Consider the following 15,000-nt stretch of genomic DNA (forward strand, 5'->3'; position numbering starts at 1 on the left):
ATGGAGAAATCTAATTCGAAGACTACAGATCCAAGCCATTACTGGAACTGTAAAAGTCTGTAGAACTTTGCAGAAGTTTATAATTTAAATATATATGAGCATGTCTAGATATGCAACTATATGCATGAGAATACATACATAAAACAAAACATACAAAATTGCACGTATGTTTACATACATACATGCATACAAAAATGCCCTGTTGTTGTTGTTGAGACTCCAGTGAAGGAGCGTTGGATCTGGGTTGGAGGACGGCTCTTTCTCTAGTGGCATACATACATACATACATACATTCATTCAAACAAACAAAAATACCATACTGTCCATGTTGAAATTCCAATAAAGGAGTCTTGAATCTAGGTTAGAAACCGTCTCTTTCTCTACTGGCAAAAAAATCTTGAAATAAAACTAAAGATATACATGCATACATACATGCAAACATACATACATACATACAGACAGACATATATACATACAGACATATATACATACATACGGACAGATATATATACATACATACATACATACATACATACCTGCATACATAAATACATAATATATAAACAAGACATCCTAAAGAAGGATGAAGAATTACAGTATTATTTTCATCCTCTCGTATGTCTGACTGTATTTATAATGGTCATGACAGCTAGAAGGACTGACATACCACAGTAGTAATTCCTACCTATGTAGGTCGCCTCCTGTCCAGTTGAACCTTAACCGACACGGCTCAGGTCGTGGGTCGAAGGGGAAATGATCCATCACTTTTTGACAGGATAAAGAAATTTCTTTCGCGCCTGTTTGGCCAGTGGTGGATCAGGGTGGATCAGACGAGCGAGAATACTTAGATTCGCTTTCGAATCTCAGCTCGGAAAAAGGAAGTATTATGTAATCTATGTAACGATTACTTGTAAACAAATGTAATTAATTATAACCGAACCAACATTTTTAATTATAACCGACGCAACATTTTTACACTCAAAATCAGTTGTGTTCACAAATAAGATGACTACGTTTGTTAATTAAACCATTTTCATTTTGATCAAACAACGCACAGAAGTAGAAAAAAACTGCAAAAGCAAAAAAAAAAAGCAACAAAATAAAACAAAAGTAGTCGAACTTACAAATGTTAGCTTTTGACTGCCGTATCATTGCTTCCCCTTTTGACAGCTTCCTGTCTTTAACATGATATTCCAGTCTTCGAGATATAACTTCGGAAAAGTTACGCATAACTGACATCAATGCTTCGCCCTCCGTTCCGCTCGGCTCAGTAGCGTTCCACCCGACTTCATTTCTTCTGTTCAGCAGGTTATCCACTATCCGGGTGACAAGCTGAAATAGTTACCATAGCAACGTTTTCAAATACAGAAAAGAGTACAGAAAATACAAAAAAAAAAAAAGATAGCAACCCCGAGAAACAAATCCCTTTTACTAATTTCCTCTGTTTATTATAACAAAGTTAATAAAATTAAAAATAAAAACAGAAGAAAGTGGCTTGGAAGTAAAACATGTAAGAAACATGAACAAGATCGGTTCTACATATGCGTGTGTGCGTGTGTGTGTGCGTATGCGTGTGTGTGCGTATGCGTGTGTGTGCGTGTGCGCGTGTATATGCGCTCATGTGCATATGCATATATATATATATGTATATATACATATATATATATGTATATACGTATATATATATAGATATGTATATATATATGTATATATGTATATCTATATATATGTATAATATGTATATATATATATATATATATACTATTAAAAGGGATGTAGCCTTTTTCTCTACAGAAATATACATATATAATATATATATATATATATATTATATATATATATATATATATATATATATATATATATTATATATATGTATAATATATATATATATATATAGATATGTATATATATATATATGTATATATGTATATATATATATATATATATATATATATATATATATATATATACACGTACTAAGTAGTAAACCACACAGACATGTATGTACGGGCGCAAGTATGCTCACGTGTTCATAATATACTAACATCAGCAGGAATATACACACAAGCTCATATACACAAAAAACGCACGTAAAAAACACTGACGCACTCACGTATAAAAGACAGAGACACACGCACAAACATACACACACACAGAGGCACAAACAGACATACACACATACACGCACACACATGTGTAAAATAAATGTGGAAAGATGAGAATGAGTTTCCTATACATATGCGGCTTATTTATTCGTTCGATGTCTCTGCTCCGTTACAGCATTTTGTACGATCGTACATGTGTTAGAGAGCTGAATCTTTTTATCGCCCTCGGGATGGTACATAGCGTGGTAAAGACAATATTCAAACGAGCTTTTATAAAATATACATACATATACACAAATACCATATATACATACGTACATGCATATATATATATATATATATATATATATATATATATAATATATATATATATATATATATATATATTATACATAATATATATGTGTATATATAATATATATACACCGACCACACCACACGCATATATATATATATATATATATATATATATATATATGTGTGTGGTGTGTGTGTGTGTGTGTGTGTGCGTGGTGTGGTGTGTGCATGTATATATTATATATATATATTTGTCTATGTATGTGCGTGAATGAGTGATACGTAGGTATTTTGGGTAAGTTTATATAAACATACATATTCTACCTACCTACATTCATATCTATTTGCCTCTCTCTCTCTCTCTCTATTTATTGACCCCCCCCCTATCAATCAATCTATCAATCTACCTAGTCTTCTGGTTGTTTAAATATCTAGTTAACGCTATTTATTTAACAACATATCAAATACAATTTTCTCTGACCTTAGTTATAAACATTAGGGGAGCATTACCCAATGCAAGAAGTAAAGTATAACTAATTTAATTGACTGAACTATTTGCCATTATTCGGACTGCGCATGATTACTCCTTCACAGATGATATTTATTGGTGAAAACAAAATCATAAAAACCACAGACAAAATAACAAGATGGCGACGAATGAAGCGCATTTCTATTTGCTAATGGTGTCTTGCGTGACTGACGCGCAAAAACATCTGACAGATTGAAGAGGGTTTACTCAATGACAGGGCTATGGAAATCACGCACAGATTTAAATTCGATATTGTGAAAAGGTTGCAAAATAGAATTAACTAAATGAATAAACAAATATACGCTTGTAAACAAGGCAGAATCGTTAGCACGCCTAGCGAATGGCTGAGCGGCCTTTCGTCTGTCTTTATGTTCTGAGTTCAAACTCCAACGAGAGCGACTTTGCTTTTCATCTTCTCGTGGTCGATAAAATAATTACCAGTTGACCATTGACGTTGGTGTAATACACTTAACCCCTTAGCACGAAATTGCTGGCTCTGCCAAAATTTGAAGCCAATATATACACCTTACTTCATTCGATCACAAACACATGGTTACAGATACATAGATATACACATAGACGCAGCGAATGAGAGAGAAATAAAAATAGGCAGAATGAGAACCTATTACTTTTTTAGGAATCAGTCGCCGTCCATACCTGCGTGTGTTTGTGCACGAGTGTATACTTGTGTACATGTGTGTGCACGTACACATATTTGTTAATACGTTCTTTAATCAGTTAATAAACAAAATGCGTAAGGGCATGTGAGTATAAGTGAGTGTATGTGCATGCAAATGTGCTGTGTGTGTGTGTGTGTATGTATACTGTATGTGTTATGTATGATCACGTGTATTGGTGGGTGCTTGTATGTGTCCATATGTGTGCATGTATATAGATGTGTATATGGGTGCATGCCTGTTTGTGTGTTATGTGTATGTATGAATCAACGACTGTGTGTGTATGTGTGTGTGTGTGCGTGCGCGCGCGCGCGCGTATGTGTGTGTGTGTGTTTGTGCGTGCGCGTATGTGTGTGTGTGTGTGTGTGTGTGTGTGTGTGCGCGCGCGTATGTGTGTGTGTGTGTTTGTGCGCGCGCGTATGTGTGTGTGTGGTGTGTGTGTGTATTTGTGCATACAAGCTGAGATTGGCACGTAAAAAAATAACTTTCATTTTGAATTGTTAATGGTTATATAAACACATCAATGAACACGGGTACATCCTTATTACTCGCTTCCCTACTTTACTGCGTTCCCTAGCGGAAGATTTTATGCGAGACAAGATCATACATATGCATTGTATGTCGTGTATCAGATGTTGACGATCTCTGTGAGTCTTACATTGTATCGATGCAAAGTCGCAACTCTCTCATTTCTACAATGTATTCAGTAGAGGAGAAATTCTTAAATTATGACGTACCTTCAGATGTGACTCGTTACCGAGACTGGGTGTGAGTGTATATATATATATATATATATATATATATAAGAGAAAAAAATGTATCAGAAAGGAACTCTATCTCTCTTTAAAAAATATCTTTTGATAAGCATAACAAATGCGCAACCGGTAAAAAGAACTTTCACCTAATTAAATACACTCTCCCTTACTTAAATTATTTTGTCAGCATTTTCTTCATTTCCCTTTTTTATATATCACAACTCGAGTTCCACATCTCCTTTTTTAAATATATATATATATATATATATATATATATATTATATATTGTACGTATATCATATATATATACTTATATATATGTATATACACTTATATATATATATATATTCTTGTGTATATGTATTTTGTTTCATAATTATATTTGCATTTTATATTTTTATAATTGTACTTTATAATCTCTGCCGAGGCCTTGAGATATATATATATAAGTAACTCATTTTCAAGTGCATATTACTTCAATACATATGACTAATATAGGCACAATGAGATACCTTTATCTACAGCTGTAAGATTCATTTTATATGTATTATTTTTATGGTATTACCTTACTTATTGATGTATATTGTTTTATTCTGTTTTATTCTGTTGGATTTGGATGTTCCTATTTAAGTACTCTTTTACTTGTTTCAGTCATTTGACTGCGACCATGCTGGAGCACCGCCTTTAATCGAGCAACTCGACCCCGGGACTTATTCTTTTGTAAGCCCAGTACTTATTCTATCGGTCTCTTTGCCGAACCGCTAAGTAACGGGGACATAAACACACCAGCATCGGTTGTCAAGCAATGCCTGGGGGACAAACACAGACACACAAACACACACACACACATATATATATACATATATACGACGAGCTTCTTTCAGTTTCCGTCTACCAAATCCACTCACAAGGCTTTGGTCGGCCCGAGGCTATAGTAGAAGACACTTGCCCAAGGTGCCACGCAGTGGGACTGAACCCGGAACAAGCTACTTACCACACAGCCACTCCTGCGCCTAGTTAATAAATAATATGAATTGGTATTTTCTGTAAGTTGATGATTGAAAGGAATCTGTTCCTCCGTTTTCTTATTTGTATTATATATATATATATACTTTTCTAATCGAAGCACAATGCCCGAAATTATTTGGGAGGGAGGCAGTCGATTACATCGACTCCAGTACGTAACTGGAACTTAATTTATCGACCCCGAAAGGATGAAAGAAAAAATCTACCTTGGTGGAATTTGAACTCAGAACGTAAAGACATACGAAATACTGCTAAACATTTCACCCGGCATGCTAACGTTTCTGCCAGATTGCCGCCTTATGAGTGTATATATATGGGTGACCCCCTTAGATCCTGAATGACCATGGGATTGCACCTACAAAATTACCCTCGTGGGCAAGATTGTTTATGGAAGACCAGTAGTCGCCCATGCATACCGGCCTCCCCTCTCCACGCCACCAGTGTTATACAAAGGAAAGGTAAAGACCGATACAGATTGGCACCAGTGACGTCGCAGCTCATATTTACAGGTGTGTGGACTGGAGCAACTTGAAATAAACACGTGTTGTATTCTTGCTCAAGAACACACCACGTATTTTTGTGCTATTGACACCACTGGAATGAAATATATTGACCAGGTGCCGAAATCGTAATGATACCTGCGGGGCAACTGATGATGGAGGTATTGAGAGTATTGGTATATATATATACATGTTAGCACGCTCATACACGCAAGCACACACGTATATACAGACGCACACGCACTCATATATATATGTGTATATATACATATATATATATATATATATATATATATATATATATATATATATATATATATATATATATATATACATTAGTATGTCGAGGCTCTGAAACTTCTTATTTATCCCATTATTGCACTACTGTTAATGTGTGTTCTGCACAGAAAATATTATTCCGTGCAATTCAATAACTTGTGGATAACATACCCACAACTTCTAATGGTTATGTATCGTGTTTTTGAAATATTTTAGCACATATTTAATCAAATAAATCACAGAGAATAAAGATGTAGAGAAGAATATAGTAATAATTATAATAATAATAATAATAATAATAATAATAATAATAATAATAATGATGATGATGATAATAATAATAATAATAATAATAATAATAATAATAATAATAAGAAGAAGAAGAAGAAGAAGAAGAGAAGAAGAAGAAGACAAATATGTAATATATATTTATATACATAACGTCACATACATACACAAACAAACAATCACACACATGCACACACTCACACATATTCTTAAAACGATAACGGAGTGTTGAAATTTTTACACTTAAGTTTTATTGAATATCGCAGCGTCTATCAAAGATGGCTTCCTCAATAAATATGCAAATGGAGAAAATATCCACGTGTTTAATAAACATATATTTAGTGGGATATTATTACTCTATTTTGTAAGCAAACACACAACTCATGCAGATTTTTTAAAATCAATACAATTCTGTATAAAACTAAAGTCATGAAGTAATATCGCATCTTAAATATGAGAGTGTGTCTTTAGAATTTATTCAAAATTTCGTTGAATGACTTATTGCGCTGATCAAGATTTCAATGAATACAGATGAAATATTATCTTTCGTTTATTTGTCTTTCACCCGTTTCAGTTGATGACCATTATGAGATACAATCTGGAAGGGTTTAGTCGAAGAAATCGAAGCCTTTTAATTTAGATTATTATTTTTATTCTTTTAATCGCTTACATTAGCCGAACCGCTGCGTTATAGGAATGTAAACAAACTCCGATTATCAAGCGGTGTAGGGTAACAAACGCGAGCTCAGATACAGTGACGCATACACATGCACACAAATGCGCGCGCGCACACACACACACACAACACACCCACCCACATACGATGAGGTTATACACAGTTACCGTTTACCAACTTCCTCCAGCAGGCATTAATCAGACCGAGGCTACAAGATTAGGCACTTGCCCCAATATTTAGCTCTCTGGGACTAAAACCGAAACCAGATGGCTGTAAATCTAAGTTGTTCACCACACAGCTAAGTCTGCGCATGTATATAACAAGCGTAGCTGTGTGGTAAGAAGCTTGCTTCTCAACCACATGATTCCGAGTTCAGTCCCACTGCGTGGCACCTTGGGACAATGTCTTCTACTATAGCCTCGGACCGATCAAAGCCTTAGGTAGACGGAAGCCCGACATATATAAATATATATATATATATGTTTGTGTGTCTGTGTTTCCCCCCACCCCCATCGTTTGACAACTAATGTTGGTGTGGTTAAGTTCCTGTATTCTAGCAGTTCGGCAAAAGAGACCGATAGAATAAGTACTAGGCTTTCAAAGAATAAGTCGATTTGCTCGACTAAAGGTGGTGCTTCTGCATGGCCGCAGTCAACTGACTGAAACAGGTATAAGAATAAAAGAATATCATGGCAGAACAGAAACCACGAAGAGAGATGTGAAATGGAGAATAGTTTCAGCGCGGTCTTATGTTTTGTAATGGATCTACAACCTGGTTGTTCTGAGCTTACGAAACAACAAAGCTGTTGCTGTGCAACATCAAGGTTATCGTTTGTTGCCAATCAAACTCTCAACTGCATCTCTTCACGGAGTTCTAGAATTTATTACTAAAGGACCACAAATGACAGCTTTTTGTGGATAACGTTACTGTGAATCTCTGGTCAGCCTTAAGTAGGTCAGATTTGTATAGAGTCTGCGACATAGAAGCTCCAAAATTTTAGGCATGGCACAAGCGTGTCTGGTAGAATACTATATTGCCATCTCAAAGAAAACATCTTTTTACCAAAAAGACTTTTAATACTGCAGTCTCCACTTTTTCCCGATTGTCACTGTGTATCTTTGTTCTACGTCTGCTGGTATTTATTACAAGTGAGAGGCAAGCAATATTTAGATGAAGTATTACGGTGGTTGACCTTCTGCACATATTCTGCAATGGTGCACATTCCAGCAGTGTGGTGTTGTACTGACGTGGGTCACGCTGCTGGTATTTTCTGTATAGAAACGTTGTTCTCTGATCTCCATCAAAGTCTCTAAATGTACTCTAAGAAAGTCTCTGTGGCAGGATTTCGGGTTAGTGTAGATGCTGGGTAAGTGTTTGCCTAATGATTTGACTATATTTCATACGCGTCTATAATGGCTCCCAATCTGCGTGATAAAGACCTCCTCTGGGTTATTATGAATTTACAAGTAAGCTGCACCTGTCAAAAGAGCGCGGCATGGCGGGGAACCATCTCATATTCAGAGGTGGTGTGGGTATTTTTCTACGAAATGACAGCGTCGAGCAGACGAACAGGTGCTTGTTATATTACTCTGGTCACAATGCGTTTCCAAAACTGTCTTGATTGTGACATTCTTATCCATGTTGATCGAAATTGCTTAACTAAATTGTCTTCCGTCGTCGTGGATACCTTCCAACTGAACTTTTCTGATCTCTTGGATGCCACTCACAACTAGGCCAATCTTTCTGTCGCCTCTGAACCTTGTGACCTGTCTGAAACTTCGATCACCTCGTTCTCTCCGGGATTTCTAAGAAATAAAATTTGAAAACCAGATACAGTACTCATATTTAATGTTTTTATTTCGGGCCTTGTGCCTAGAGTAGAAAAGAATATTAGTCCTGGCCTTCGTTAGCAATTTTCATTAAAGACTTCTTCTTTAAGAACGGATCTCTATAAATAAAAGCAGATAAATACTTGGTAGAAAAATTATTTTGGATAGAAAAATTTGGAGGCAGCCTATGGGATACGAATCCAGTGAACTTTCAATACTACTTATGTGTACTTTATACCATCTCAAGAATGAATGCATCATAAAAACATAAAGCCCTATTTTAGAATATTCGAAATAATCGTGGAATTTCCGACGGCACTGCTTGTTTATATAAGTTAATAATATTTACGAATAAGACGGATATAAATTTATAATATCGCTTGTGGAATTTGAACGCCGTATCCGTTGTGAACTGTTTTATGGTGTTAGTATAAGTTCTTAAATTATAACTGACGTTGCTGAGGAAAGTGCAAACCTGGTGGGGAGGCCACCTTTTTCGAATGCCTAATATGCGAATCCACGGGAGACCGTTATACAGCGGAATTAGTAGAAGGCAAGCGCACGCAAGCTCGACAGAAAAAGCACCTCAAGGACACATGCAAAACCTCACTGATGAGCTATTGAGATCAACACCAACACTTAGGAAACAAGCTCAGGAGTGCTATTCCTGGCGACGCTGCACTAATAGAGGCGCCATCCCCTACGAACAGATTAGGATTTCAGGGATACAAGGAAAACGCAAACCGAGCAAGTCCAGATCCAACTTCTTGCCTTCACTCCAAACAAACAACCAGTGCTCCATATGAGCAGAGCCTTCTGAGCATGCATCGGAATGATTGGCCACAACCGGACACGCTATGCCCCGTCTTCTTCTCCCATGTAATCTCCTTCCTCATCGTCGGCAACGACAGACGACCTAATAGAAAATAATAATAATAAAAATAATCGTCGTGGCACTCCGTCGGTTACGACGACGACGAGGGTTCCAGTTGATCCGATCAACGGAACAGCCTGCTCCTGAAAGTAACGTGCAAGTGGCTGAGCATTCCACAGATACGCGCACCCTTAATGAAGTTCTCGGGGAGATTCAGCATGACACAGAGTGTGACAAAGCCGGCCCTTTTGACATACAGGTACAACAGAAACAGGCGAGAAAGTTGTGGTGAAAAAGTGCAGCAGGGTTCGCCACCAGCCCCTGCTGGAGTCTCGTGGAGCTTTAGGTGTTTTTGCTCAATAAACACTCGCACGGGTATGCGCAGAAGTGACATCATGATCTTCAGGGATGTGTAAGCGATGGAGATGCCAACATCGTTAGATTTTATTGTTGTGTTCGTATCGTGGCACTCCGTCGGTTACGACGATGAGGGTTCCAGTTGATCCGATCAATGGAACAGCTTACTCGCGAAATTAGCGTGCAAGTGGCTGAGTACTCCGCAGACACGTATACCTTTAACGTAGTTCTCAGGATAATTCGGTTTAACTCAGAGTGTGACAAGGCTGGAGCCTTTGAAATACAGGAAGAAGGAATGAGAGAAAGTTGAGGTGAAAGAGTACGACCACCACGAGTCCGCTGCCCTAAGCACTGGACCATTGCGCCTCCACTAATAAAGATAATACATTATAAGTGAAAACCAAATTTTGTTGAGTGTCATCGGAGTGATAAGTTTAAGGCCGTGTCTATGTTTTTATTGAATTATTTTATTTCTGTTATTTAGTTGGAGCCATTGTTTGTATGTTGCTGGTTAGTATATCTTTATTTTTTTTTCTTCCAGATGCATCTAAATTTATTTTATTGAGTGTATGTATTGCAATATCTACAGGCTTCATTGTATTGTTGAACTGTGCAAACTTTAATTCGGTCTCTTGGGAAATTAGTTCCAGCGAGCTTTTTGAAGTTTTTCAAAGTGGTGTGCAGTGATGTGTGAATGTGTTGTGACAAGTTACCCGACTAAAACTGCAAAACCTGTTTGACAAATGATTTGTAATGTCATATTGCGCGCGAGTGTGTGTGTGTATGTGTGAGAGTATGTGTGCGTATATGTGTGTCTGAGTGTGTGGTTATGTGAGTGTATGTGTGTGTTTGAGTGTGTATGTTTGTGTTTGAGTGTGTATGTGTAAGAGAAAGAGAGAGTGTGTATGTATGCGTGTGGGAGAGAGTTAGAGAGTATATGTGTGTGTATGAATGTATGTGAATGTGTGTGCATATATATGTGTGTATGTGTGTGTGTGTGTTTGTAGAGGCTTGTGAACTAGTGGTTAGGGTTATCGTACCACGATCATAATGTCATGAGATCGATTCCCGCCGGCACGTTTTATCCTCCAAGACACTTCATTTCACATTGCCCCCGTCCAACCAGCTAACAAAAAAAACGAATTGTACCCGTAATTCAAACGGCCAACCTTGTCACATTCTGCGTGACACTGAATTTCCCTGAGAACTTCGTTATGGATACCCTGTCTGTAGAGTGCTCAGCAGATTGTTCCGTTAATCAGAGCAACTGGGATTCTCGTCGTCGTAACCGACGGAGAACCAGTGTGTGTGTGTGTGTGTGTGTGTGTGTGTAACAACGGCGACCATAGATTCTTTACGTTATTTACATTCGACGGATATTTGTTCTCATCTTGTTTGTTGTTAACACAACTTTTCGGCTGATATATCCTCCAGCTTTCATCAAGTGTCTTGGGGAAATTTTGAACCTGGGTTCTCATTCCTAATTCCTAAGGTATTTTTCGATGTCGTTGTCGTTGTTGTTATTATTATTATTATTATCATCATCATCATCATCATCATCATCATCATCATTATTATTATTATTATTATTATTATTATTCAGGTCGCTGCCTGGAATGGAACTCAGAATCTTGAGTTAGTAGCCCGCGCTCTTAACCACTACGCCATATGCCCGTATAAAACTGAACGACAACTGTGATGCCAGGAAATGAGTTATAGATGATATGCTGACTATCATTGTAGTGTTTTGGTGTCGGTTGTGTATTTGGATATTTTTAAACAAGAGGGAAGGTATCAGCCATGATCCTTTACGGGGCCGCCAAAAGAAGTAGAAAGGAGAGGGAAGATAGTGACGTGGCTAGAGCGGGTGCCCCTCGGTGAAAGCCTTGATTTTGTTGCCCATACAAGCTTATGCAGCAGATCCCAAAAATGCCGCCCCCATAAAATTATTGCCCTGGGTAGATCGCTTCTTCGCTCCCTAATTGGGCTATTAGGGGAAGTATCTTCTAAGCAGATACCTTTTTCGAGAACTGACAACAGAATAGCTTCAACAAAAGACCCCTATATATCCAGATGTTGTTAAATTGGTCAGCGAATTAAACCTACCACCCATATAAACCATTGCGAGATTTGAACCCAGAACGGGAAAAAAAATGCAGGAACGAATACTGCAAGGCCTCCAGTTCAGCATCTTATAGTTCCGCCTACGCACCACCATTAATTGGTAAATTTTTATCAACCCCCTAAAGTGTCATGTCTACAATGGGTACAAGGTGGGGATAAGTTGAATTCATCAACACAAGTGATTAGGTAGTAATTATGTTATCGAACCTGAAAGGGTGAAAGGTAAAGTCGACCTCGGAGGAAATTGAACTCAGAAACTACAGAGAAATGCCGCTAAGCATTTTGCCCTGGTGTGCTAACGATTTTGTCAGCTGGTCGCCTTCAAACCCTTAAAGAACGAAAGCACACAGACTTATATAAGGAGAGTACAGTTTTCATGAAGCATGGTCTGGTGCATATCTGGCAAATGTCTTAAAGGGAGATAACCCTCGCAACAGGATGCGACATTAGAAATTTAAATGTGAGATAAACGAATGTGAAAAAGAAGAGACACTGAGTGCACATTCCTATTTATCTATTGTACAAACACACACACACACACACATAACACACATATTCATCTACGATATGTCTCTGAGCCTCTTTAGCGTCGGTTATCGATTAAACATGTGTATCTACATTAAACTTACCTGTGCAAACACCTTCGTCTGTACCATGGTGGGGTTGTAGTTAGTTTGGGTACGCGCATAATTGTCTTTGCCATCATTCCAGGAGACGACATGAATTGACACACCCTGAAATATCAAACAATATATATACAATAGGTTTTCGCTAATGGATTTTCTAATTGATTAATAAATAATAATTAAGTGCAATACTGCGAATAGAAGTAACAGGAAGTATGTTATAAATAATCACGTCGGTCGAAACAGAGAGAGAAATAGAGAGAGAGAGATAGAGAGAAATAGAGAGAGAGAGAGAGAGAAGAGAGAGAGAGAGAGAGAGAAAACTAGAGAAGAGAGAACACTAAGAGTAATAGTAATAACCAATTAACAATTGTTAATTTTTGTGTTGTGTCATTGTATATCATATATAATATATATATATATATATATACACATAAATATATATACGCGTATGGTGTGTGTATGTATATATTCATGAATATATATACACATATATGTATTATATATTATCTATGTGTTTATTGTATGTATATATATATTATATATATATATATATATATATATATATATCACTACATATATGTACATACCTATATATATATATATCTATATATACATGCATATATGGTACAGGACGTCATAAAAAACGTGAACAAATGAAAAACGAGAACATAAAAAAAAAACACGGAAAACGAACTTTTTTCGAACAATGAAAGAAACAAATAGAGAAACGAGAAGGGCAACACGTAAAACAATCCCTTCATCAGTTGTCCCCTGTTTTATCTACTCCGCGTTTCGAAGGTTCCATTATATATATATATATATATATATTTCAACATGTGATCTCTTGAGCACCACCAGCAATAATATTTTTTTCCTCTGTCTTCCCTTCTCGGGATCTTCCTTCTCCTGTGTTCCGACGAAGAGCTCCGCTCGAAACGTTAAACCCTCCTTCCCTTCTTTCCTGAGCGTCAAATAATACTTTAATGTTCCACGTCCTCGCGTGCTGTGTTTTTTTCTGTGTTTTTTTTTTGGATTATATATATTATATATTATATATATATATATATATATATATATATTATATATATATATATATATATGAAACGAGACAGACAGACAGAGACAGAAGTGAAAGGGGTAAAGGTGAATTTGCTGTGAGGAGTAGAATATCCAGCGTTCCGGATGTAATCCTTCGTCAGTGGGTAGAGGAAAAGAGGAGCTGAAGAAAGACAAACGCTCAAAACTGTTTCCCTTTCTTCCAGCTTCTCTTTTTCTCTACACCCTGACGAAGGATTGCATGCGGAACGTTGGATATGCTACTCCTCACAGCAAATTCACCTGTAGCCCTTTCACTTCTGTCTCTGTCTCTCTCTTTATATATATATATATATATATATATATATATATAGCAGAGTTTACGAAAAAAACAAAAGACGAAGACAGGTGGTGTACAAAACAAACATATTAATATAACGCTATATATGTAATGGAAGGACTGTTTTAACGTAGTCGCATTTTGTTCCAACCTTCGAAAACGCGGAATAGATAAAACGCGGTGGGGGGGGGGCAACTGATGAAAAGATACTTCTTTATGTTGCCTGTCTCGTTTCTGTATTTGTTTCATTCGTTGTCAGAAACGAATTTTTTAATGAACTCTTTTTTCTTTTTGTTCACGTCTTTTTGACGTCCTGTACCCCTTTCACTTCTTTCTATATTTACAAACACACACACACACATATATATATAATATAATATATATATATATATATATATATATGTATGTATGTATATATATATAATATATATATGTATATATATATATATATATATATATATAAAGAAGCGTTGGTTTATAGAACAAACATTAAATTTGGGTCGACGACGTTACACGCAACACTCAACACCACCCCTCAAACATTTAATCGTATATGGTTTTCAAACACAAAAAATAATACATACACATAAAATCCCAGAAGGTAAAAATGTATAATCGAATAAAATACAAATAGAACGGCCTAGCAAAAACTATATATGTATGTATGTATGTATGT

General features: G+C 36.6%; 1 protein-coding gene across 1 annotated transcript in view; it reads right to left on the reverse strand.

Moving 5' to 3' along the window:
• The window catches only part of LOC115211034, a 133,667-nt gene that overhangs the window by 22,091 nt on the left and 96,576 nt on the right, over positions 1-15,000 (reverse strand). The window contains exons 6-7 of the mRNA XM_036502622.1: positions 12,950-13,054; positions 1,125-1,332 (exon numbers count right to left, since the gene is read on the reverse strand). Coding sequence (XP_036358515.1) covers positions 1,125-1,332; positions 12,950-13,054 — 313 coding nt within the window. The remainder of the gene's footprint in view (positions 1-1,124; positions 1,333-12,949; positions 13,055-15,000) is intronic.

This window comes from Octopus sinensis, linkage group LG4, assembly GCF_006345805.1.
Source record: "Octopus sinensis linkage group LG4, ASM634580v1, whole genome shotgun sequence".
Lineage (NCBI taxonomy): Eukaryota > Metazoa > Mollusca > Cephalopoda > Octopoda > Octopodidae > Octopus > Octopus sinensis.